The 27,957-nt window shown below is 33.1% G+C and overlaps 2 protein-coding genes across 2 annotated transcripts in view; both read left to right on the forward strand.

Moving 5' to 3' along the window:
• On the forward strand, positions 1-27,940 carry LOC129793169 (uncharacterized). Its single transcript, XM_055832923.1, has 9 exons — positions 1-152; positions 283-1,176; positions 16,481-16,587; positions 16,681-16,813; positions 18,046-18,624; positions 19,799-19,963; positions 20,125-20,519; positions 24,448-25,184; positions 26,927-27,940. The coding sequence occupies exons 2-9, from the start codon at positions 1,046-1,048 to the stop codon at positions 27,080-27,082; spliced, it is 2,403 nt and encodes an 800-aa protein (XP_055688898.1). The 5' UTR covers positions 1-152; positions 283-1,045; the 3' UTR covers positions 27,083-27,940.
• Positions 1-27,957, forward strand: part of LOC129793173 (uncharacterized) — a 1,136,769-nt gene that overhangs the window by 831,654 nt on the left and 277,158 nt on the right. The window lies entirely within an intron of this gene.

Below are 27,957 nucleotides of genomic sequence, written 5' to 3' on the forward strand. Positions count from 1 at the left end.
GAATATTTTTTTATGGGGAATGGGGCTCTGTTCGAAAACATTTCTTTCTCTTGTAGCCCTTGGAAGGAAATTTCCCTAAAAAGTGCCTTAAAGCGTGATGATTTTTCCTAAAAAGTAAACCCAGTACATCCTAAAGGGATTCTACGTTGAAGGTTTGTGTGAAAAGCTGGGAAAATTGTTTGCAATTGTGAATAGAAATGTTGTGTGATGTACAACATAACCTCACTTTTGGTTGAGTTGCAAAATTATTTTTCTATGTGTGTTTTGTGTGGATTTTTGCAGGCAGAGCGAGAAGTTGAATGGCAACAAGAGTGGGGTTGGACACACAGACAAGTGATCACCCAAAAACGCGAGTATTTGTGACCAGAGACATTACGCAGCAGCGACCCACGGAGTTAGTTTCTTTCCATCAGCCCAGTGGCGCACACACGCTCTTTTGTGCCTTTGTGAGTCAGGGGACTGTGAAGCCCCCAGTCTAATCAGTGAAGTCCCCCTATCTGTGTCACTATTACACTCTGGCTATATCGCGATAGCAATGACAAGTTCCCATTTACCCTGTGATATAGCCCTATCAGTGCTCAGAAACTTTCCCAGCTCGTGAATTCTGCTCCCACTGTTGTAAAACACTATGGTGGGATGCCACAGAGATTCCCGGACGTATACATTTTTGTGCACTAGCCAGACACAAGAGCAGAGAGGCTAAATTGTTCCGGAAGCATTTCCCCCCGTGAGCGCGTGTGTGTGTGTCGAGGAAGAAAAGATGTGGTGGACTTTGTTGTGAAAAGAAAACAGAAGAATCCAACCCCGTCGGAAGGACAAGAGAGATTCCTCGTGCCTTACATCAGAGTCCAAAATAATATTCCCTCATCTTCCGTGTGTGAAGTAGTTAGCAATGCGTTGCTGCTTTCCACTAAATTTAGAAGTTCTTTTGCGTGCGTGATCGGTGTGTGAGTGTACGGCGTGTTCCCAGGAAGTTTGTGGAGCATTGGTGGATCCTCATTGTTAGGATTTTGAAGGGTTGTGCATTTGAGCCCGTGTGCGGATCATGAAAATGAAATGCTGGCTCACTGCTGCCTGTAATAATACTCTCATGTCGTCTACGGTGACCAAGATGCGACCAACATCACTCAATGTTCAGCAGCAGCAGAATGTTGTTGATATTAAGAAATTCCTCAGGTAAGAATAATATCTTTTTCCACCCTATTTATTGAGCAATGATGTGGCGCGAATAAATTTTCCTTCTCTTGAAGCATGACAGGAAAGGAAATTTGTGGAAAACATGATGGTTGGGAAGGTCAGGATGTTAAAAATTGCATAAGAAAGAAACAATTGGTCTGAGAACGACACAAGTTGCTTCTAAATATCGATTTCTCTTTGATGAATAATTCTGTCGGATAGCAGAAAACTAAAGGGTTTATTTAGACGAATCTTCTGAGCGCAGTTAAAAGTTGAAAAGAGGCTTCTTTTGATTTTCCAGCGACGCTTTGGTTAATCTTTTTTATATAATTTTTATTTGAAAAAAGAAAAGTTTTATGTTTAAATTGAAATAATTAGATTAATTATTTCATCGAAGATCTTTCAAAATAATTATTTAAAAATAAAGAAATTCTTCTATAGGACATTTGGTATTAAACCTTTCATAAAATAAAAGATTTACAGACTTGTTTTCCTTTACTATCTCTTCTCAATCCCATTTTCACTCTACTACGGCTTTTTATTTACCTATCTTATTAATTTACTACACTTCTTTCGTAATTTGAGAAATTTTCCTTTACTATTCTTTACATAAATGTATGTATTGTATAGCAAGTTGATGTGTTTGGTATATATACATTAATATCCATTCGTATATGGGTTGCAAATGCAATTAGCGGCATGCCATAAAATGCAAATTCTTCCATCTTATATGTTTAGCATTTGGCGGAAAAGATGTTCGTGATCTTAAATTAAGTTAAAGAGGAGCAAATTTATCATTTTGTGGCAGGAAAATTTCTTTGAAATCCAAGAGATTTATTTGGCTAAATGAAAGGTATTTTGATGGTGAGGATTTTCTTGTAAAACCCTATTACGGAAGACTGAATAATCTAGTCGTAATTTCCCTTTAAAAACTCAAAGGTTTCACAAGGATTGTAAGAAGTTCTCAGAGTATTATTTGCAATGAATGAATGAATTCTTTTGCTTTTTTTTTTCTTTCCATTCATTTTGGTCGCATTTTCGTCAATTTTTCATTTACGTTATTCCGTTAACACCTACATGATTTTTTTTCTTGCTGCTGCTAAAAATGTTATGCGAAAATTTTGCCAATCCCATTAGCAATTTTGTTTTTAGATATTTAGACCATCATCATTGTTGAGAATTTTCATGCGTTGGTGGTTGCTCTCTTTTCTTTCAAAAATCAATTCTTGACGAAATATGACAGACGATTTATTGATTAAACAGTTAACTAAATAGTAATTCACTCCTTTTAGCCCACTCCGTGGCGTGTATATGAAATATTTACATGAAAAAAGTGTCATTCAACCATAAGAGATTATTTATTAACATATTTAGTCTATCACTTCATAGCGACAACATTTCCAGCATAACGCAATCTGTGACCTCTTTGCTGCCCAATTGAGATTCTTTTTTTTTTCCTTCTTAATTCGCTGCCTCCACTTTGCAAAATGATTTAAAAATTGAGAGATGGGACAGAAGATTTCTCGTCGGCATGAGGAATATTATGTATGTTTCTGTGAGCTCTTTTTGAGAGGAAATCAAGACTGGTGGAGGCAAAACTGAAACGGAGTATTTTAGCGCTCAAATTAAATTTTCTATTTTGAATATGATGTCATACGTGCCAGACCAAAAGAGTTTGCCTCTTACCAAAAAGATATTGACTTGCAAAATAAAAGAAAAAAAAAACGCGAAAGACCCACCACGCGATTTTCTTGATTTTTTTCTCTTTTTCTTCGTCTTCTTACTCTACAACAAAACAACAAACATTCATTATTGCAACTCTTAATGAAAAGCACCACGAAGGAACACAGGGAGAGGCAAAGAAAGAGTAAAGAGAAGAAAAAAAAGAATAATTCCTAAATTATTCTTTCAGCAAAATCATTTTTTAGTCAAAGAGAAGGAGTTGCGAATTTATGAGTGAAGATTGTAATTGAACGATGGATTAGATAAAAGAGTTTGTATGTAATTTTTCTTGTCTCATTAATATGCACTTCAACACCATGTGGGTCAAAATCAAGCCTTTCTATTTTCCTCCAACATACAACCCAATTAACCCATTTAACGTGCTCGCACATAGAGCATGGCTGCTGTTTGCTGCTGCGTTGTGATAGCAATATCAGCATCTCTTTTATTCTTTTTTTAGGGGACATAATGTCAATATCAATTAAATAATTTGCAACCACACATTTTCAACACTTTGAGATTGTGCTGAGAGTGCAAATATTAAGTCATTATAAATGGTTGCAAAATTAATGGAGGAGCTCAACATTACTCTGATTTCTACACTAAAAAGCAATCACTTTGCGACGCCAGATACAAATTAATGACTCAATCAAATGTGATTTAATTTTACAAAATGACATTCATTGAATAAAATTATTTGATTAACAGCTTTGTGATAGAGTTAAAATTTATTCAAATTAACTGTGCAGCACTTTAGCTCTCAAACAGGTAAAACAAATAAATTCGTGTGTAAATTAGCCAATAAAAGCTCTGCATGAATTTATCACTCAATCAGTGAAAACTTTGAATTTTTCTCAGACTCAATTTTAAAAAATTTAATTGAAATTATCAAGAAAGTTTTGTGTAGGAGAACGTGGCTCAATTCCGACTTCCAAAGGTACGCATTGAATGAGAAAAAATGATATAAAATAAAAAGCAATATTCTTAAAATTGGTACCATTTTAAGGTCCATTTAATGCTCTTTAAACTTTCATAATTTTCTACATTTAAAGTTTTATCTGTTTTAAGTAATAGTGGATTGAAAAAGGCCTTAAAAGGTCCGAATTGGGCCACGTTCCTCTATAGATTCTCAATGAGAGATTAAAGTTAGTTAATCTCCCTTTTGGTCATCGATTGCCTCATTAAATGAAGTCAATAAATTCCAAGAATAAAATAATAAAATTCATTTGGAAAATGAATAACCAACATAATTAGTAAGTCATTGTAACGACTTGTTGTAAAATACGCAGTTCTTTGAGACATAATCATGATTTTGGAATGTTTTTTTATGCGACCTGTTGCTTCTGGCTATTTAGCACCCATCTTCGTGTATACCAAGAAAAATTATTCACATGTCGATGTTTCAAATTCTCTTCAAATCTTAGTCATAATCTTAAAGAAAACTATTACATATATTTAGCATTAGATTGGGGGTTAAGATGACTTAACCCGGATCTGCTGCAGTGGTGTACTAGGCACGTTATTCGAGTGTCTAATCACCCTAAAAATTTAGGCAGCTGAAATTTTTTTTTATTTCCATTTAAATATTTCACAAAATTAGGAATTTTTCAAAAATTTCAAACATTCCCCAACTCTTTTGCAACTGAATTAATTAGCCCCATTTCGTCCATGGTTAAAGTTCCTTTTAAATCTTATCACCTTCATTCATTAAAGTGTCGCGTCAAAATACAATAAAAATATTAAATTGATTTTCCATCCTCTAATTAATATTTTTTGTGAATATTAATTCATTTTTTTCCGTCAATTGATATGCAAGCAATGTTCCATTGAATACTATTGCCCCACAAAAAAAATGTGCTTGAGTATGAAAATACTTTGCGAGTATAAGGATTCGCACGGAGGAGGAATTTTTAGCACATAATGAACCAGAATAATCTGCTGTAATGTATATAGCAGGAGATGAGATGAAAATTTTAATGTTGTGCCGCGTGGAAAGAGGCGAATAAATAAAAATATGACGGAATCGGTCCAAAAATTGTCTGTAAGTATTGTCTCACTTATTGAGGCAATAGCTCTTAACACTTTAGAAATCTGTCCGTTGATCGGGATCTTTTCACTTGCCAGGAGAGATTTTTTTAATCTTGGCACACACATCAGGATGGACAGGAAAAATTTATTAATTGTCTTCACTGCTGCACATCGTCTTGTCATGTTCTTCTCCACCCGAAAAAAAAACTCACGCTGTCCTCCCACTCATATTGCGTTTGATATTGACAGTGAATTTTTTTTTGTTAATCAAGCTCCGTGAGACAAAATGATAGTGAAAATCAGGGACATTCCCATTAAAAATAGAAATTGAATGTTTTCTCGAAAGAAAATTAAAAACTTGTGAGAAAATTTGAACTTTTGTCAACAGTCAAAAAGAACTTATAGAGAAAAATTCACGAGAGAATTGATTTATGTGGAATTTATCTTGATTGAGGGTTAAATAATGTATTGTTAACATTTTTACTAATTTACGCTTTTACTATTTACAACATTTTACATTTATAATTAAATGAGTTCCCTCATTATTCCATTATCAATTTCCAAATAATCTTACTTTGTTCTAATTCACAATGTACAAATATTTATTTGTTGTGCAATAAAATTCACAGCAATACTTCAGATTACGTTGGTGTTTCCTTCTACGAATTCTTTTGCGTTTGAGATCAATTTCAAAGAAATCTTTTACGTTGGCTAACTTAACAGATTAAAGTTTAGTTACCTATTTAATTTATATCTGATAGACTCTCTGTGTGCTATATACGTTATGTACACAGCTATATATCATTAGAGAGAGAGAGGGAGAGAGTGACTTTTATAGCCTAGACAGAGTTCTTTCTGTCGTGTCAACATAAATAATAATCTTTATGCATGTCCGACAACCTTAAGACCAACAATCAAGAGGCATTTTATTTTGTGAATATGCAAACCTATGTATATTTAAGAGCAAGGATTTTTGGGAGTAAAGATAGAAAAGTTTTAAAACGAAGAGAAAGATCGAGATTTTTTTTAAATGGTTTATATCTTTGACCCTCATAGGAGAATGAAAAGAAGTTTTACTGAGAAAATTTGACTTTTTTATCGCTAAAAACTTGTGCACATTTTGTCTCGTCGCTTCCACAGTGGTGGCTGTCTAGAGAACCTCCTTGTCCTCCTATGGAGCATCTCCATATGGCTGATTCGCTGCGATGCTATGAATGCGCGAAGGAGACGACGTGTGGATGGAAATTGTGGTTGAAAATTTTGCATTGCCAACAAGCAAGTACATACGAACGAGAATGAGAGAAGTGTATAGCGAGAAGCGCGTGGATTACGATAGTATTTATTATTAGTAATGACCTCATCGCGCGAGCTGCTTACTCACAGTGTGGCTTTTATCAATGTGAAAGTATATAAAAACAGCAACGATCGCGCCTTCTACTTCACACTGCCACACAAATCGCTCACAAGGCTCACAAAAACACCTCTCTTCTCTATTTACTCCCAAAAGTTCCCAAAATTTTGAAAAAGAAATCTTGACTTTTGGCAATTTTTCGACAAAATATTGCAAGAAGTTGCAATCTTGATTAAAGATAAAAGATAATAACGTGAAAACGATAAGCATTTGTTGCAGAAATAAAATTCAAAAGAACGACAATCAACTCCATGGAGTTTTCTTTTTAAGCGTTCTCTAAAATTTTTCCCCATGAAAGTTATTTGAGCAAGAACATTCTTCTCTATACTCTGGTTGGAAATTCAAATTATGTACATAGCATAAGAGCAAATATAAGATCGCGGAATATTTTTGTTTTTTGAAATAACGTTCAAGAAACAAGATCGTGCTCAACTTTTGCACTGATGTCGTGAAAAAATTGAATGCAGAAGAATAAATTCAGAAGTCAAGGAGAAGAAAACATTATTATTTCCTCCTGGGAATGGCCGAATATAATTGAATATTCATTACAAAAATCTATATAGAATGCCACAGGCTAGACACTATTCACAAACAAATAGTCTGCAAATATTCACAAAACACACCATTCAACAGTTTGTCACCCACACACAGAGTCTTAGATCATCTCGCGCATGAAGAACGCACTATAATCTCACAATACATAATATCCACAAGAAAATAAGAATGAACTCAATGTGACATAAAAAATCATTCCTAATCACTTCTTATCTTAAAGGTGATAATTCTGTGTCCCTTGTAAATAAAAAAAAAGAGTGAAAGATAATTTGGCAATAGGAAAAGCTTAAAAATATTTCCCCAAAAGCCCCCGGGAGAGTTTTTGTGATGCATTTGAAACACAATTGCGACGCTAAGCTCTTAAATTCGACAATATGGTAGTATTGTGATTCATGGTAAAACTTTTATTGCTTTATTGTTTACAAAATTAAAGAGTATTGCGTTTATGATATCGAATTTATTGAGATCAAATAAATGAAACATTTATTCTTACAAATTAAATGAAGTCGGTGCAAAAATAAATTAATAAGAGTTTAAAAAATCCATTTTTTTTCTTTTAGAAATGAGTAATCTCAAAAATCCGAAGCTTTAAAACGCACAAAACCCATTTTATTTATCAAAGTTCCCTTAAAATTACGAAATACAAGTCAAAGAATGTGGAAGAAGAATGAATTTTGTGGTATTAATGTGGCATTAAATGCAAGCTCAGACCACATACATAACTATATTTCTCTGCACAGCATAAAGCATTGGCTTTTATACTTGAGAAATTACTTTGGGAATAGAACATTGAACTCTCGCATGCGTGTCACCCAAGTAAATCTCATCTCTATCCGCCTTGTTTTATAGCCAAAATATGTTTACTATCATGAACTCAGTGTCTCCGGGAGAGGTTGTCTCACGACGTACAAAAAAAATCATTCGCAATTTAAAGTTTATTTACAATTTAATTTAAAGAAAAAAGTCAAATAAATTGTCTCCAAGTGGGTTTTGAATTGAATTTATTTTATGATTTGGAGAGGTTTTTAATCCATCTAATAAAGTAAATTCCTGCAATGCTGCATTGATTAGTTGCATTGAGTTTGTAATTAATGTGAAAACATTGTTGCAAAATATATATCGCACACGTGCATCGCGTACTGAAATATTATGTACTTCTTTAACTAACGTCACAGACAACACGCGAGAGGAAATATTTTGACAAGTTTACGGATTTTGGCTCAACGGATGATATCATCTTTAACTCTCATTGCAAATTAGGTAGTCCAAAAGATCATGAAAGATGCAAATTTTCAATTAAATATTTAATTATAAAATTAGCTACTACATAGATGGTTGATGTTTATTGTCAAATAAATCAAAGAAAGTTTCAAAGTTCTTTTAAAGCTCCAGGAATTTTCTTAATTTTTTCCTTGATTTATTTTAAAGTTAAAAATAAAACTTTTTCGATTTTAAATGCAATGAAAAGAGAATTTGGGAGTGCTGTATGTAATCAAATTAGTCAGACTTTCAGTGGGCCGCACACACGTGCTAGCCCGCCTGAAATTCTCATGCATACAGCACAATTTTCCACTTCATCGGAAATAAATGCTAAATTCTGCGAAACTTGCTCAAGCCAAAAAATTTCTTCGCGTTTTCCTCTTTCCGCTTATTTATTTATTTTTCTTTTATATAAATTTTAAATTTTAAAATGTTCATCAGCACTTGTCAGCCAAAAAAGGTATTCGCTCACTTAAAGGGAAATTCAACCAAAAAAATTCGTTTAACATTGAAAATATTTTATTATTCATGATTCACCACAAAAATCACCAACAAGTCTTGACCATGAACTCAAACACTTTAACATTGCTAAAAAACTTCCTCAATTTCTTTGCATTAACATCCTCAATAGAGGCAAAAGAAATGCAAAAGAACACAAAGTTCTATTTATTTAATTTTATTTTTTGGCTGACAATGAATTTTATTATTTTTGCTGATCTGCAAAAATTCTTTTCTCTTACTTTCAGAGGTTTTTTTTTTTTTAAGGAAAGAAAAGAAAAGATAAGAATTCTCTGACAAGTATACACCACGGTAGACTTTTCAATGCCATAAAGAATTCATGTTAGTGGAAAATGTAAACACACTTAAAAAATTGGATCACCCATTTTTGTGATTCCCTCTCAAGCCCCAAGATGAACTTCCTCTTTCTCACACCCACACATTGGTCTCTCTCTCTCTCTCGTTCTCTCTTTATTAGAAGAGCTACCAACAATAGCTACAATTAGCGTACACTAGAATGCGTACAAAAAGAGGAAGAGGGTGAGAGAATTGGAGTAAATATGAGCGGAAATTTTGCAATAGTGTGTTGATCAACAGGAAATGCTCGAGATATCAGTGGAAAATTTCCCGCCAAAACTATTCTGTTTACTATTAGTTGGTGTTCCACTTCGTGGCCAACACCAAGTATTTACTCATAAAAAGGCGGAAGAATATAAATTCTTTGATAAGGAATTACAGTTGTTTAAGAGAATTTCGTAAATTCTCTATCTAATTTTCTCTGGAAAATTAATTAAACCAATTGTGGAAATGATCTTTATTTTTTTTTTAAATTATTAATACAAAAAGATAAAATAAACTTTAAACGCAAAGATTGGGGCGGAGATGCAAGATGGACTAAATAGTTCAAAAAGCTTTCGCAATACTTTTTTTTTTGAATAAAATGTGAAACGATCAATGAAAATGCATGGGGGCGAGTTGAAATGTCGAAATGTGGGGCAAAAATGTCAATTGGAAGGAGTGTGTGAAGGCATTAAGAGTGAAGGAGAAAGAATGGAGTTTATATTGGGAGATTAAACCATAAAGTTATCCACCCACATTTTATTGGCGGTTTCTCTGTTCATTTCTTGTTGTTGATTTTTTTAATCCTAATTAGTCCCAACGTCTTACAATAAATCACAATAGAAGGTATTTTTAAAAAGGAAAAAAAATCTGACAAAGACGAAGAAAGTTGTTGTAAAAAGTAAGTTTTTGTGTGTGAAAAAAAGAGGAAAATTTGGCGGGAAATCTAAATTTAGCATCAATGTAAGTTACAAATCGGCACCAAGAAGCAATTAACGTGAAGAAATACGAGGAATGAGAGAGCAAAGAGGTTTACGAGGGCGTTCTTATTGGGTGTTTGTGAATTTGTAGAGAGAAATTGCAAAATTACAAACCTGTCTAAATCCAACCATTGCACTATTTCTCAATTTTTTGTCTTGTATCCATCAACCATAAAAAGAAGGATGAATTTATACTGGAAGTGATAAATACCACATTGCTCCACCCAATAACAATGTGGCTCTCATTGTCACACATAAAATGCAAGACAACAGAGAAGTGCATTTTGTGAAGTAGTTTGAAATGTTTTGAATTTGCGCAGACAAAAACCATGAAGGAATTGCAAGGCCACATCAATAAATAAAATACCAACAAAGCCTGTAAGGAAAAGTTGTTATAATGGTTAAAGAGTTCTTTCATTGCTTTTTTCAGAACTTCTGTGAGATTTTATCAGAAAAGAAGATATTAGGAGACAAAACTATATAGAATTTTAAAACAAGAGGTACCTATTATCTTGCGTCAAAGTCTTACGTCATTTAGCTCTGCGGGTATGCGCTGAATTCTCATTGCAAAGTTCTTGAGATCAAATCTCACAACAACTCATTTTTTCCCTTGATTAATAATCTTTTAAAAAATGCTCTTTGCATTGAATTCTAAATAATAACAAACAATTAATCAAAAAAAACAATATAGAACATCTTCAGAGCTTATCAGAATAACAAAATCCCGCGTAATTGTGCAAAAAAATCTACTAATTCCTTTCCATTCAAGTTTACCCTCATATCTCTGGCAAAGTCAATGAATTTCTCTACGCCATCAAAATCCACCATATTTTAGTAGATTTTGCCAAAGAGAAGATTACACACAAAATGAACTAAAAATTGTAAGAAAAAAAATTAATCTTAAGCCCCGTGGATGATATCATCGGTGGAATCGACAAAAGCGTCTCTACTGTTTTGCAAATAATTTGCTTCTTCTTCATACCAATCGCGGCTTCTTTTCTCTTTCTTTTGCAAAAGAAAAAAAAAACATTTGCGTTTCATTGAAAAGAGATCACAAAAGCTTCGGATTTAAATTAAAAAGCCAAAAGAATGGATTGGAATTTTTATTTTGTGGTCACGTTCATTTATTCTTTTGCACCTTCTTTAGTGTTGTAAAAAATCCATCTTCCCTCTCTTTTTGTCTCCCTTTTATTTGAACGTGAAGTTAAAGGAGAAAAAGTAATAATGGTTTTGAAAAAAAAGAAGAAAGAAAAGAGAACACACGCAATTATAGTGGCTGACATCATAATTCAATGTGGTTCGCATGCTTATGATATTTATTTTTAATTCATTTTTTATTGCAATATAAATAGGAGAGTCGATAAATCTCCAATAAAGAGCATAAAAAATGTGAAATTTAATTGTGTGTGTGTGTGTGTTTTGTGAAAAAGAAGGTGGAGGAGATACGAAAAAAGCGATGATGTCAAAAAGGTTTTGCAGACAATTAAAAATACAAGAAGTGAAGAGAGAGAAAAAAAAGTATATAAAGCAAATAACACAAAGGGTATATATTATTTATAAAAAAGTTAAGAATGAGTTTAAATAACTTACTACACAAGGAAACAAAATCAATATAATCAAATTACAAATACTCAATAAAATTTTATTGGTTCTTATTGACAAAGTTCCGCTTGAACACCTTGAATATTGTATCATGATTTACTCATTTAATGTTTTGTAATTCCCCCTCCTGCCTCCCTCTCGCGCCACATAAATTGTTGTTGTTACATTCTTTTGATTAAATTGAACAATATTTTCTCTCCAATACACAAGAGAGTATTAACAACACTGCGGAGACATTTTTATTGTTGTCTATTTTATGTTTTAAACTCCTTTTCACTCAACAATGTTAATGAAGAGAATTTTATTCTAACATTGCTAAGAAAATTCTTGAGAGGTTGACTTTTAGCTGTGTTTCTTTCAGACACAGCTTTTGTGTACCGAGCAAAATCGAAAGTCGTCAGATCGGGCTCAAACTTGGGATGAGCACGAATTAGGGTCCCCACATTCCAAAAAACGTATGCGCCAAAAATTTTTTTTTCCGGCCGGCCGTCCGTCCGTCCGTCCGTCCGTAGTATAACGCTAAATTGCGAGAGAACGGTAATAGATAGAGACTTGCGGTAAACGGCAAAGTTTAAATATCGACTGGAAGACATCCGATTTTGATGTCAAATTTTACCCCCCACCCCCCGTCCGCCATTTTGAATAACCTCAAAATTTTGTTTTCGCTATATCTCAGCCGCTATTATAGCTAGAGGGCTGAAATTTTGATATGTTGTAGGGGACATCAAGACCTTTCCAACGATACCTCATTTTCGAAAATCGGTCAAGCCGTTTAGTCAATATGGCCGCCACAATTTTTTATCGAAAATCGACCATAACTCGAAAACGGCTTGACCGATTTTGATCAACCCGGGCTCAAATGAAAGCTCTCAACAAACCCTACAACTCTCTAGAACATTCGAAGTTTCAAAAGTGACCGCTAGGGGGCCAAAAATCAAAAACAAAATTTTCGATGAGTTTTCGATGAATATCTCGAAAACGACGACATAAATTTTTTTCATTTTTTGATATGTTGTAGCTGACCATATTATCTAGCTTCATGCCAAAAATGAAGAAAATCTATGGATCCGTTCTCGAGATATAGCCTTCCAAAGTTGGCATGTCATATCTCGGGTTCTACAAGTCCGATCTTGATCAACTCAAGCGCAAGTGAAAGGTTTCGAAAAACCCTACAAATGTCTAGAACATTGCAACTTCGAGAAATGACCGCAAGAGGCGCTAAAGTCAAAAACAAAGTTTTCGAAAATTTCGAACTCGAATTTTTCGCAAATGGCGACTTAATTTTTTTTCATTTTTCGATATGTTATAGCTGACTTCAAGACCTTTCAAACAAAAAAAAATTTATGAAAATCTATGGATCCGTTCTCGAGATATGGCCTTCCAAACATTTCTTAGGGTATGACTTTTCAACTTTTCCCGACTTTGCGCGTATTTAAATTAATTCGCGTTCTAGTTTGCTCTCACAAAATTGGTACACTGAAAGAAACACAGCTCCCGTAAGCTTGGTCAGCTTACCAGTACATTTTTGAATGCTAAGAAGTAATAAATTGAACATGAAGAAGGAAAAAGAGAGAATTTTGTATGTTTAAAAATAAAAATTAGTCACTTTCTTTCTCACACCCAAACGATCACTGTTCAGGTGATGGTGATGATGCTATTGCGATGATGTAAAGGTCAAAATTCTCTCAGAATTGTCTAATAAATTTTTGTGAGAAACCATCCAAACGCAACTTCCGCAATATCCATCATCGAACACTGTGCGATCATGCATAAGATTTCTAAACACAAATCCCACCCACGATCATCACCACACACACATGAATATCTAATGCAAATAAAGTTGTGTCTGGGTGCAAAAAGGAAGCTCTTTCAGTGGTCCATCGTCATTATTATTATTGGCACAAAGTTAGAAATTTTGCGCACACACACAAGAAGAAATCTATGCACGAAAATTTACGCGATTACCAACTTAACTCACCCGGTGAGCCCCAATTATTTTATTGCTCACCTCAATCACCTCACAGTTCACATAATCCACATTACACCAATAGTTGATATATATCTTTTACACATCAACACAATCTCAGTGCTTCCCAAAAGTCTCCCAATCTCGCGTGATCAATAATTCCCCATCAACGTGATAAACATTCAAGAGAGATGAGAAATACAAAGAAAAGAAATTAAATTGAAGATCAAGAAGAGAAGGTAATTGGATTAAATTGAATAGAAATGACTTAAGGCATTGAAATTCTTTTAGTTTAAAATGTTTAAAATTTAATTTTCTTAAGCATAAAGTACGAAAGAGATTATAAAGGTTAAAATTAAGTCCTATTCTTCTTGTTAAACCCACAAAAAAATTTGAAAAATCTCTTAAAATTATAAAAGAATCACAGCTAAAAAGAAAATTCTTTACAATTGAGCTTAAAAAAATAAATGAACGTGAAAATTCTTTCTAATCCTCCCATCCACCCCTTAAAATATAAATCAAAAAGACTCTCAAAGTATTTTTTTTAAGAACAGTTTTATGTGATTATTTTTATCTGTTCGTGTTTTACGTACATCTGTGAGTCAATAAATTTTTTTTGCAAGTTGTTGGGATGAAAGGAAAACAAATTGTTTGTCCATTTGAAAGTGAATTAAAGAAAAGAAAAAAAAAGAAACAAACGCCTTCACAATATTCAATAAATCTTCTGTTAATTTGCAAAAGCTTGAATAAATTTCAATTTTGCAATGTGCTGAAGTAATTGCAAAAGAATCTTGTGGATGCATTTTATAAAAATGGAATGTCCCTCGGGTTTTCTTTTATTAGCAATGACGTGTACTGGATGGTGGTGTGTGTTAAGAAAATCAAGGAAAATGCACAAGGATTGTTGGAGAAATTTTCTCATGTTAACATGCATTTTTGTAACATTAAATGTTTCACGCTTTATAAATAAATTGTACTGTGTACAGTGAGATCACGAATTATGTTGTGTTGTGTGAGAATTTTTTTTGTTAATTGGATTTATTTATGATTTTTTAATCACTTTGAATAATTTATTAAATTCCTTTTTTTTCTATTTCTTCTGTATTCCTTATTGCAACGAGAATAATATAAAAAACGAGGTAAATTGTCGCTTCGCTCCAATTTTCCTCGCCCCGCTTCGCGGGGGGTTTTGCGCTTCGCGCAAATTTTAGAGAGAAAAAATTGTGATGATTTATAAGTATGATTGGGCACACTCATCAAACCCAAAAGAAAAAAATTGCAAAGCGAAGAAATCATTTTCATACAACATTTCCGGCGCCAAATTCAAAAATTCGCAAAAAAAGCATGAGAGTTATATGGGGGCTACCTGAAGGGGGGCTTTGGGGGGAAAATGGATACGGCCACTCGAAACCGCCTGTTATAAGGAGCCTCTGTACCAAATTTCATCGCGATCGGTCAAACGGTGTAGATTTGTATAGCCGAACACGACGGAAGATTACCAACAAACAGACCTTTCTTTATTATATAGATAAAGAGAACGTAAAGCGAAACAGTCATACTTCGTAGCCCCACTGTAATTGTATGTTGTGTTGCTTAATTTCACACACAATAAATTGGCATTCATACTTTTATAAACAACAAAATATACGATGGTGCGAAAGAAACTTCAATGTGAAGACACAATGTCGTAGGTCATGAATAGCAAAAATGCCTTTTAATTTGCCTTCATTCACAATAGTATTTTTCTACAATTGGAGTGTTTTGTTGATAAAAATTACAAGCAGGAGGAGGGACGTGATATATAGAAAATTTCCCTCATTCACTGAGTTCATTGAAATTGAAAAATAAAAATGGTATTAATGACACAATGTTTTTGAAACAATATATGCCGAGAAGAGAATTTGCAAAGTGGTTACAACGCATGTCGCGCATAGAGAATGATTGATGACAAATTGAGTGTAAATCGCGTAAATGATTAACTAAATGGGTGGGAGTGTTACACACATGTTTTTATTTCATCTCTTTTTTATGCCCGCAATGCTGGTGAAATACCTTCCTGGAAAACTTGTGAACGTATCATCACGATGAGAGATTTTAATCGTATTGTTCATCTCATGTTGGTCATTAAATTCAATGATTAATTCTGACTTGACTAAACTAACCCCTTTTGCCAGTTTATTTGCGGGTGTCGTGGCAATGAGTTGAGAAAAAAAGAAGTTCTAATAAAATTTTGGTAGCTCTTGGGCGTTGACTCTGCGTGTGAGGTGGCTTCACAGGAAGCTTTGTGAGTTATCATTTTCAGAAAGAACAGACGTAGATTTTTTTCTATGCAATAAACTAATTAATTTATCTCGTGAAATTCATAACAATTATCAAAGAAAATTAACCCATTAGGCTCTTTAAGGTTTTTTTTTTATAAATTCTTTAAAAAATTAAAAAGTTCCCAGCTAAAATGTCGTGTGTTTTTCATACGCAAAGATTCAATATATTACTACAAAATGTTTTACATTTTATTTGATCGCTGAATAAGCCAAATCAAGAATTTATTGATCATAACATATCCAAATTACGCGTTAACATTATTTTGCCTATTTTTTTTTTTATTAATAAAGCAGCAGCACAATTTTACAAAAATATTCCACCCACACATGTCAACGTGAAAAATTATTAATAAAATTATTTTATTTTCATAACGCAAAATGGGTTAAGTCTCACGACTGAAACGTGTCTGTCTTTTTTAACATGAAGAAGAATTTTCTCGTCATGCCATAAAAGAAAATATTAATAAAATTCTCATGCTCCGCGCGAGGAGTGTTTATGTTTTCGCCACATCTTGCTCTTTTATGCAGCAAAAGATGAAGCACATCCTGACGGAGAAGATGATTCACTTAAAGTGAGGGGAAAATTTAAATAAAAAAAAAATGGTTTATTTTCTTTTTGCAGAGAGGCATTCAATTCCTGGCGAAGTAGAGAAACATGCGGAATTGTTCCTGGAGATCGTATTCATGAACTCTTCAATGAATTGAATTTCTCACCAACAGATAAACAAGGTAACGTGGAGAAGTTCTTGAGAAGATTTTTATAAATTTTCATTGATTTATTTGCGGGAGCATTTAAAGAATGAATTTTCCTTATTATTTTAGTGAATGATATGCTGCAGACAGCTAAACAATTTGCAAGGAGATGCAATTTGGAGAGTGCAAGTGGGCGATCGCATTTAGATGGTCTCACATTTGGTGAATTTTGTGTACTTTTGGCTGATTTTCGACGATTTCGGTGAGTTTGAAAAGAAAAAAAAATGAAAATTTGATTGACACTGATTGGGATCATCTGCAATCAATTAAAGCTCGATGGATGATGATGGAAGAGACATGAAAAATGGGCAATAAACTCATTTTGGGCACAACTCTCTTCCCTCCAGTCATCCATCGTTGCGATCGCGTTGCTTATTAGTGAATTATTGCGTGTGAAATTTATTTTAATCGAATGATCTCATGGATTTCACTCTGTCGGTCATTTTCCTTTGTAATATTCCTCTTTAAGTCAATTTACCAGCACTGTGGAGGCTCTCTTCGTTTGTACGTTTTTGTGTGCCTTCTAACATTGGGGGAATTATAGTTTAATGACTCGCACAGCTCCTCTTCAATTCTTTCACTCATATAGCAGTGTTTTGATGATGGCACATAGAGAGGGAGTCGATTAAATAGGATGAGATTGAGTAACATTAACAGCTAAATGGGAGGGATTAAAGTGCGCGATTAATGCGTTGATGAAGAATAAAAAAAATCCGCACAAAACATTTACAGACGCTGCGAAAAAAAAAACACAGAAGAAGAGTTTAATGGACTCACAGTGGAGGAGACTAAAAGTCAGTTTAAATGACGTGATTTTCAATTTATTAATTTGCAAGTGGTGTAAAAGGAGAGTGAAGAAGAATTCTTTATAAACCAAAATTGGTCATAAAATGTTTTGTTGTTTGTTTTTTTCATTAAGATGCAAATTTAATTTTCATTCTCTCAACTTTATTGGTTCAATCTTTGTGCGCGAATGGGGATGAAGTTGAATTTGATTAGAGAGATTAGAGAACATTTTTATTGGAGCTTTCTTAGATGTTTTAAAGGCTTTCAAAATAATGTTCTTTGCAACAGATGGCGCCAGTCAAACATAGCCCTCTGGCGATAAAATCAGGTTTATCCTCGTTTTTCATTTAATTAATTCATTTTAACAAAAGATAATTTTGGATAATATGTATAAATTTTCAATTTTTATTTATAAGTAAAAAATAAATAAATGGATCTTTCTAATAAAGTTTTTGCGTAATAATTCCACAAACAAATTAATCAATAGATGGCGTCAGTTAAGCTTAACCCTCTGGCGGAGAAATCAAAAGGAATTACAGATAATTTTAATTTTTCACGGAGTTACTCTTCAGTTTTATTTAGAGACTAAATAAAAAAAATTGATCAAAAATCTAAAAGAAAGAAATTTTCTGGATTTTTCCCTCATAGGACTTGCAGTGTGTTGAGTAATCATGACAGTGGCGAATCAAATGGAGGTGAATCCGATGCACTGCATCCGTGTGATCTTGTAGGCTCTCTAAGAAACACCAATAATTGCGTGATGGGTAAGAATTCCATCACAAACTGCCAACCATCATTGATATTAGGAGAAAATGGGGATGCTGCATTGCGAAAGGGGTGCAGCGGTAGCAGTAGTAGCTCCAATAGTGAAAATTTAGGCACAGCAGCTGCAGGAACATCAGATTGTGGAGCACCGGAGGTATTTCTCGGTGGCTCATGCAATCCAACCACGTGGCGTGCCGATGTAGCCATTCCGACCCTCCAGCATCTCGGGATTTCGTTCTATAACCCACAGGTGTCTGATTGGACGCCAGATCTCATTGAGCTGGAGCACCGGGCAAAGGAGAAGGCACGCGTGCTATTCTTTGTCATTGATTCAGAGACGAGGGCGTCTGCGGGGGCGATCGAAGCGGCTCACATTGCTGGACAAAATTCAAAGCATTTAGTGTTGGTGTTGCATCCATATAAGCCCCAACAGAAGATCCTCAATGAACCCATTTCAACACAGTAAGTCCTCCATTTTTCGCACATTTTATTTCCCTCCAACAGTCTTTTTTTAAAAAAAATATCCATTTATGTGTGATATGTTTCTTTTTTGTTTAAGAAGAAATCGCGTATTATGTCATCGCATAACCGTTTTAGTTTTCAATTGCGGTTCAATAAATAAAATATGCAAATTCCACGATTGTTTTTTATTGCTTTGCCTCTCACTGATTGATCTTCCAAGAGCATTGCGAGAAAACAACAAGTGTCCCGGCACATAATTAGATTTGTTAATTGAAGCTGGGTGTAGTAATTAAAACAAGTTAATATGTAAATGAAGATTTTCAGCAAGATCATGAAGATAAAATTAGCAAAAAACACACCTCAAATTGCGGTATGAATTTTTAAAAATAAAACGCAGAGTATATAACATTTTTTTTGATACTTATTAACTTCAAATTACCGCCATTTCGCACTTTTCATCCATAAAACGTGCACAACTTTTTTGAACCATTGTGCCATCATCCAAATGGATCCTCCATAACCAGTAGAGAGAGGAGCAAAGATTTCAACGATAAAAAAATTGCTAATTACTTTGGCACATTGTTTAGATGTGGGAAGGGGGAGTTGTTTATTGAAGAAATTATCAAAAAAAAATCGTGAAGATGTTTGGAATTTTCTGTAGTTTAGGTACAGTGAGTGCTGGAAATATTTCTTTTATGTTTAAAGGAGTTCTTTTTCAAGTTTCTTAGCTGATGTTGAATGATGCGTAGCCCTCTAGTAGAGAAATTAATTTTAAGGATTTAAAAAAATCAAACAAGAAGAATTTCTCTTTTACATTTTTTGAATTTTCTTTTAAAAATCTCAATGTCAATGTCGCTTTAAAAAACTCGATAGATGGCGTCAATGATGCGTAGTCCTCTAGTAGAGAAATTAATATTTGAAAATTTTAAAGAGAAGTCAAAAATCATCATTTTTGAAATAAAACAGCGCATAATATTTCCATCAGCTCCTGTTGATTTCTTCTTTACAAAGATAATACACGTGTGTTGATATAAAATAGATAGAGAAGAAGAGAAAAAAAAACTTGCTAAAAATGAAAATTTTCTGCTAATGAAGCATAATGATGGACACATATGAGATCATATTGGTAAATGCAGCAAAAATATAATGAATTTATCATCATTCCCGTCCACAGAGAATATATTGATTTAACACGAAACCAGAATCTTCTGCGGGAGCTCGTGCTGAGACGTGGTTTACCCATTCTTGATAGCATTCCTTCCGGTTTGCAACGAACAAAGGCAATTCTATCGGGCAATGAAGGTCAGAGTCCACCGTCAAATATTGCCTCAAGATTAATGTAAGTCGTGAGAATATCCCTTTTTTTCTTAAAAATCTTTTTTTTTATTTGTTTCTTTCGCCATATAAAGCAATGACGTGATGTGAAGAAAATGATGGCAAAAGATGCGAAATTATACTTTTTTTTTTTTTAAATAAATCGTGTGCAATTTTTCCTTTTAGCTCTGTGCGTCGTGCATTTGATCGTATCTGCGCCACAAGTGTCGATGAGATCACAACGCATGAATGTCAACTTGCACTGAGTTACCTGGGCTACACGAATAGCATCATCTCCCAAGAAAATATCCGGAAAATTGTGACGGTAAATCGTGATGTGCAGAAGAAATGCGAATCAATCTTCAAGCGGCACGTCTATCATCATCATCATCACCACCAGACAACGAGTCGTCGAAGTGGTGGCGATGCAAAGGGTGTGCTGTATGTTAATTTTGAGGAATTCTGCGTGATTGCCGCATACCTGTCGGTGCTGCAGCAGGAGATGAATGAGAATACGTGTGTGTCACCCATTAAAGGCACCAATTTACCGCCTCCACCCATTTTTCTCACAAATACACCCGGTAAGTGCAATTTGCAAAATATTATGTCGCTATTTATTACTCTTCTCTGATATCATCGCAATTTATGCACAACAGTCCCAAGGCTGAAATAGTGGCGCATTTTTGTTTTTTTTTTTTAATTATTGGTAATTTTTCTCTTATAATTTCTTAAAGTTTTCCATTTTTTTTTTTAAGTTTAAGAGAACATTTATTGATTTTTTGTAAAATTCTAAGAATAACATTAAAATTAAAAATTTATGTATTAAATAATTAAAATAATAATAAAATCTGAAAGATTTCTTTAATGTAGGGGAGGGCGGGGTTAATACAGTCACTTAAGGGTTTGGAAAAAGCCTAAAATATCATATTTCTTAGCTAGATAGAACAAAATGATCTATTTATTTGCGAAATATGATATTTTGAGTTTTTCCTAAACCCTAAAGTGACTTTTTTAACCTCGGTCTCCCCTACAGATAGAAATCACAAAAAAACTCTTTAAACATAAAAAAGAAAAGAACTGCGCCGCTATTTTTCGCCTATATCTGCCACTTTTCTGCATAAAGATTAAACTCCTCAATCTCAACTTAATTTAAAGCAAAAAATTTTCTCCTTTATCCCTTTTGTGCTTAACAAGAATTTTGGATGCAATCACCACTAATGAATAAATTACATGGATTCTGGAGGGCATCCAGAAGTGCTCTTATCACATTCTTCAGTGAAATAATCCTCAAAAGAGGTATCAAAAGGATTTTTTAAAGAATTTTTTAAATGAAAAATGGTTTTTTTTGTTGATTTATTCAATCTTTGAATTTATCATTTATCGTTTTGTCTGTTAATTTGGGGTTTTTGAAGAAGTTTAAGCTATAATGAGATTCAAATGGAATAATTTAAAATGAATAATTTATATTTGTTTCGAAAAAAAATACGGCCAACCGTCCAGTCGGTGCTGAGTTCATTCTTTCAGACACATGGAGGATGATGAGGAATTTGCAGAGACACCAAAAAAGAAACAAAGAGAGAGAGAGAGAGAGAGAGATGTAATAAAATATCAGTGACTAATATTATATGAATTAATGTGATGGCATTTTTTGTGTGTCCATCCCGCACTCCTTCCTTAAACGGTTCTATTTTCAAGTTCAAAGATTTATGTTAATTAACATACCAACGAGACAAAAAAAATCTCCACACCTTCGCACAGTTTTCCATGTATTATTGTCTCTCTTATATTTGTTGTTGAGAGATTTTATTTTGAAAATTAGTTCCAAAAGAATATAAAGTGATGAAAAAAAAAACAATTTAAGAGCAACCTTGAGGAATTTGCCGGAAATTCTTAAACTCCCAAAAAAGGAGCTCCAATTTCATTCAGGTAGCCCTTATTTAAAAAGAAGTAAAATGTTTTATTTATTTAAAACAGAAGACATTTCAAGGTGTTTTTATTTAAACTATTCCGGAAAGAGACAAAATAATCAAAGTCTGAAGTCATGAATGAGAATAAACTGAGAGAGGTTTTTTTTCAATTCGTCTGTGGTTTTTGGCGAGAGGAATTGTCAGTGAGAGAGGGAGGAAAAAAATATAATCATGATTGATGATTTGTTTAATATCAAAATATTATAAAATTTGGGTTTTTTAAATTCGTTTTTCTATGAAGAATATTTTGATATCAATACCAGAATTTATTAAAATTATTAGTCTTGATTCTGAAGATTCACAATTTAGAAAATTTTTTCTAAAATTACGGAAATCAACGAATTAAAATATTAAAATTTATCTTTAAAATCCTGCGTATTAAATCATTAATATTGAGGAAAAAACTGCAAGAAATGCAAAGAAAAATATTCTTAATTCAAGAATTTAAACTGAAAGAAAACTTTAAAGAACTCCTTGTACCTTTCGTGACCTGACTCTCTCTTTGATCTTAAAATTTGCAAATCAATTTAAATTTTTCTTACAAGTTTCCTTCACCCCATTCTCTGCGTCATTAACTACTTTTCCCATTAACTAACCTCATGGTTGAGAGCTGATAAATCACATTTTATTAAATATGAAGGCAGAAAAAAAAGGACAAAACGTCATGCAATGTTTGTGTGCACACATTAAATGTAGAAGAATTAACCATGAGAAGAAAATCTGTGAGTCATGAAATCTTTCTACCACACATTATACAAAAATAATATATAGAACAAAGTTAATGAACTTTTCAAAAGCATTAACCCACAAAAAAAGTCATTCATTGAAAATTCTTTCTTTGAATCATTCTACCTCCCGCCCTGAAGTGGGGAAAGAAGAAGAAAATGGGCGTAAAAGAGAAGTTTTTCATTTTAGGAAGATTTTCTCCTTTATGTTGATTGATTCGTTTGAAAAATAAAATAAATATATCTTCTCACTCTCAGTGAATAGTGTAATGATCTATTTAAAGAAGTTTACGCGACTCTTAATCCATATCCATTGTTTATCGCTTAGATAATTTTTGGGTCACGTTCGTATCGATCAAGCACTTGAATGTGCCTCCAATTTGGAACATTTGAAGTCATTTTATCGCCACGAGGGAAGTTTCTTTTTTTTTTCAAGCAAAAGTCTTTGTGTGGATGAAAAAATTGCCCGAGATGACACAATCTCATGAAAATAGTCGAGATATTGGGAGATTTTTCTTATCGAATAAAGAGTGATATTGTCGTTTTTTCTGTCATTCTCATAAAGGTCAATTTATTGAGGCTAAATTTATTGGATTATGTCATTTTGTGGAAAAATTTAATCTGAAAATAAATTTTGGGATTACTTTTTTATAATGTTTTAACAAATTAAAAAGATTTTTGAATCATTCAATGGCTCATTTTAGGGGGAGTTTTTAATAAAAAACGAATATTTCTCAACAGATCGAGAGTTTAATGTTTATTAGCCTAAATTAGATTGATTTTGGATTTTCTCAATTTTCTAATGTAAAAATTCAATGAAAAATTCATAAGTTTAAGTTTTCTTTCAATATTCTAACATTAAAACTTTTCTTCTTAATTTTAAAACGTTAAACTTGAAGAATTTCCTCGGATTAGCAGTCAAAAGGGGGAATGCAAGAAAAACGCAACGTTTAATTGCAAATCAGCGACGTTTCGAATAATTTATATTCAACCTCAGATTCTAGCAATACATAATTATTTCATAGTTGGATTAGCAAGATTTATCATAAAATAAATTTTTTTAAAGGCTTTTGCAAAGAACAAAAAAGAAAAATTCTCTAACTCACTCTGCAAGTAAAGCGTTAAACGTTCTTAGAAATTCTAACGATGAATTCTCCAATAACTTACCTTTCATACATTCGAAAAAAATGAAAAGTCCTTAGAATGATTTTCTAGTGGAAAAACTTTTTTTTTTTAATTTTAATAGGTAGGTACCTAAAGAATCTTTTTAATATAAAAATACTAAAATTAATTCTCTTTACCACTTAAACGTTAAAATTTTGCTTGAAATTTCTATTGTTAAACTCTCAAATAATTTACCTTTTGGAGTTTTTTTTTGAAGATTCTAACGGAAATTCTTCACAGAAGAAAATAAATCTAACGTTAATTTTGTCCCAGAAAAAAAAGACTCAAAAACATCTTCTTGAAATTTTTTCTCTCTCATTCTAATAAGTCGAATTAAAGTTTCTTTTTCTCTGCTGCCACCTTCTTCATGTAAATCACTTTACGATCATCAAACCACAATGACTAATTCGCGTCAATCTTCTCTTCATTTTTTGGGTGTCTTCTCATCGCCAAAAGCAATGGAAAACGCTATGTTTCAATTAGAAGACTTTTTTCTACTTCTCCTTGTTGTTGTTGTTCCATTATAAAATCTACGGAGCGTCTTTCTTGTTTAATTTTATGATGCTGCGAAATTTCTTTCTGTTTTTTTGGTTTCTTCTCTTGGCTCTTGCGTGGACCGCTAATTTTTAAAATGTTTTGTTGTTGCTTTGTAGAGTGGATTCACAAAAATCGCGAAGCCCCCATTTCGAGTGGTGAAGAAGGTGTAGCGGGAGAAGAGGGAAAGAAGGAAGAGCCACTGTATACGTTACGCTTCAAATCAGCCCCTAGTTTATCGCGTGAGAGTCAGAGGAAGCGCGATAGTGGTACATCGTCGCCACTGCCGCAGGAATCATCGGGATCATCGTTGGCGGGACGTGATGTGGGGCTGCCGCAATTCCCAGTGTCTCGTCCCCTGGAGCGACGAGTGGATGATGAGGAGGACAATGATTCGGTGTTTTCGGATGATGCAGCGTCGAGTGAGAGTAGCAGTTCGGATTCCAGTAGTGATATGCGCGATATCTTCCTCGGTGGGAGTTGCATGAGGCGCTCACGATGGCGCGAAGATTACGCCGTACCCGTACTCAAGGCACGTGGTATGACGTACCATTTACCCTTTGAGGGTAGAGACTACGAAGGGGGTGATGATGGTAGCGGGATGCCGGAGAAGAGACTCAAATACAACACACGACTCCCGGAGGTGATCACGGATGATGCAGCAGTGAGACATTTAATTGATGAGCCCCTCTTCAATCCCACCCTCCTCGATTCCAGCCGTGTCCTCCTCTTTGTCATCACCAATGAGACGCGCTCTCTTGCACCAATGACCCTGGCAGCGCACTACATTGGCCTAGGCTATGACGTAGTACTCTGTGTTCAGATGTTGGTTGACAGTATTATTGGGAATGAAAGGGTGAGTCGAAAAAAAATTTTTTTTTCATTAAATTCCTTCCCCAAAAGAATTTCTTTTACAAATTTTTAAATTTTCGTTAAGAACTTTTTTTTTATTTAAAAAATTGACCTTCTTGAAATTTTAATACAAAATTCAAAGATTTAATTAAAGGGTTTCTTGGTCACTGAATAAGACTCATTCTTAACTTTCTTTCAAAACCAGTTGATTTCTTCAGTTAGATGTTTTTTTTTTAAATAAAATAATTTTTTTTCTTAAATAATCAAAAATTCTTTAAAAATAATAATTTTCTTAAAAATAAATTATTTTTCTGCCAAAGGAAATTAATTTTCTCAAAACCAATTTTTTTCTCAAATATAAAATAAATTTTCATTCACAATATTTTTTTTTTAATAAATTCATTTCTTGCTAAATTATTAAAAATTTCTTAAATAAATAATAAAATTCTCTTCAAAATTAAATCATTTTCTCAAAATCTATTTATTTCTTCAAGAATAAAATTAATTTTCATCAAGGGGTGTTTATCTGTCGAATATTTCGGTTTATTTCGTCGAATCATCCAAATCTTGCCGAATAATCCGAATCTCGACGAATAGTTAGAATTTTAACGAATGATCTGAATTTTGACGAATAATCTGGATCTTATAGCAAACTAGTCTGAATCTTGTCGAAGAATAATCCGAACCTTATCGAATAATCAGAATCTTGACGAATAATCCAAATCCGAATAATCTGAATGTTGACGAAGTATCAAATTCTCTTCGAATGATCTGAATTTTAACGAACAATTCTAATTTCTGCAAATAATCCGAAAATTTTCACTCACAGATAAACATCCCTTGATTTTCATTCAAATAAATTATTTTCTTTGAAGAAACTCTTTGAGAGAAATTTTTTTTTTCAAAGAATTGTGTCTGAAAGAATCCTTTTAATTAAAAAAATATTTTTCTCCTTCAAAGAAAAATTCTTTTTATTCAAATTTTCTTTTCGTTTAAATTACTTTTTGCTCATTTTTTTTGCACTCTTAAATAAAATCTCCCGAAGTAATCATTTGAGACCCCTTAAAAAAAGCCTCAAAAAATCATTAATCTTCATCACAATGCAACCACTTGGGGCAACTCAATTTAATTAATATTTTTCCTTTTGAAAAAAAGAGGCGCAAATAAATTGATTTGTTGATGGAATTTGCAGTGACTTTTAACTGGCAACTGCTGCTGCGCTAACCTTTGTTCACCTGAGCATTTGTCTATGTAAATTAAATTTATTGCTTAATTTATGAGACATGTTTGAATTTCAATGATCTTACATCACTCATCCATCTAACTATTAAAACAGTTATATGTATAAAACAACCAGAATTTCCTCCTCAAAAGGTGTGTGGGATGTTATGTGATGAGGTATTTTATCATTCCACCGTCTCGCCATAGAAGTAAATATTTTACTTATGTGGGAAATGACGGGAATTTTCTTGGAAATTTGCAAAAGAAAATTTCCGGGAGTTTTTCTTTTCTCAATTTACCTAATATGTATAATGAATATTTTGTCGTTAATAAAATTGATTAAAAAAATTAAGAAAGACACATTTATTGAAAGCTCCAGAAAAGCTGAAATCTCGTTAGAATTTTACAGAGAAAACTTGTAAATAATAGCCACAGTCACCCCTATTTTATTTTCTTGATTTTTATTTTACCAACAAGAAGAAAAATTCAATTATTATTCTTTTTTTTCTCTTCTTGCACCAACAGCTGACCCCCACGGCAATCAAAGATTACAACAGAGGCCGTGACTACTTAATCGATCTTGCAAAGAGGCAAGCAATTCCGGTTTACAGTGATATTCAGGCAGCTCTGGAATGTGCCATAGAAAAAGCCAACATGCATAAATCAATTGCATCCATTTGAGAGAGAATCTTCGGCATCCTAGTCAGAGGAATCCTTCAGAGTGACGGAGAAAAAGTTATTATTTTCTTCTTCTCGCTCGCTCTCTCTCTCTCTCGAAAGGAAAATATTCCCCAGAAGAGAGAGCATCGTTGAATGGTGCAGAATCTTCTGATTTCTTTTTATATAAAAAAAATAAATTCTCAGTGTTTTATTAAGTGGAAAGCAACAACAAAAAAAAGATCTTAATGGATGAGGTGGTAAAACAAAAGCACGTTTGTATTAGGAAATTAATAAGATTTTGGTGTTTAAGAAATTTTATACAAAATGCAAAAAAAGGGAAAGTAATTGTTCAATTTTTTTTAAAGAATATTTGAGCAAAAGGGTTCTTTGTTATCTATAGAACTTCTCTAATCTTATCTTAAAAAAATACATATATTTTTACGCACAGTGGAGAAGAGAGAAAATTTTACAATGTAAATATTTTTTTTAAAAAAACATTAAATTGTGCGAGTTTTTCTTCTTTTTAAAAAAGCAGATTAATGCATCAAAAAAATATTTAAAAAAAAATATACATTTTTATTCTAATACTAAAATGATGGAAAAAAGTGTCTGGGGAAACACATGATACACACCACTAAAATGTACATAACAAAGCGATATTAAAGATTCTTTTAAGTGCGAGAAAATTTATTGAAAAAAATGTTAACTTCTGTAGCGTGTAGATTAATGCAAATTTTAGCATAATGTTTTATATAGAGTAAAAATTAAAAAAAAAACTTTTATTAATGTCCCTTAAAAGTATAATTTATAATAAAATAAAAATAAATAAATAAAAGAGTAGATGGAATAAAATTTTTGATGGAAAATCATGACACTAAATTACATTGAAATTTTAT

The sequence above is a fragment of the Lutzomyia longipalpis genome, chromosome 3 (genome assembly GCF_024334085.1).
Source record: "Lutzomyia longipalpis isolate SR_M1_2022 chromosome 3, ASM2433408v1".
Classification (NCBI taxonomy): domain Eukaryota; kingdom Metazoa; phylum Arthropoda; class Insecta; order Diptera; family Psychodidae; genus Lutzomyia; species Lutzomyia longipalpis.

Bases quoted from the DNA above. Each gene is read 5' to 3' on its own strand.
- LOC129793169 (XM_055832923.1), top strand. From the start codon at position 1,046: ATGAAAATGAAATGCTGGCTCACTGCTGCCTGTAATAATACTCTCATG. The intron at 20,520-24,447 runs GTAAGTGCAATT...GTTGCTTTGTAG, and splicing joins TTTTCTCACAAATACACCCG to AGTGGATTCACAAAAATCGC. The intron at 25,185-26,926 runs GTGAGTCGAAAA...TTGCACCAACAG, and splicing joins GTATTATTGGGAATGAAAGG to CTGACCCCCACGGCAATCAA.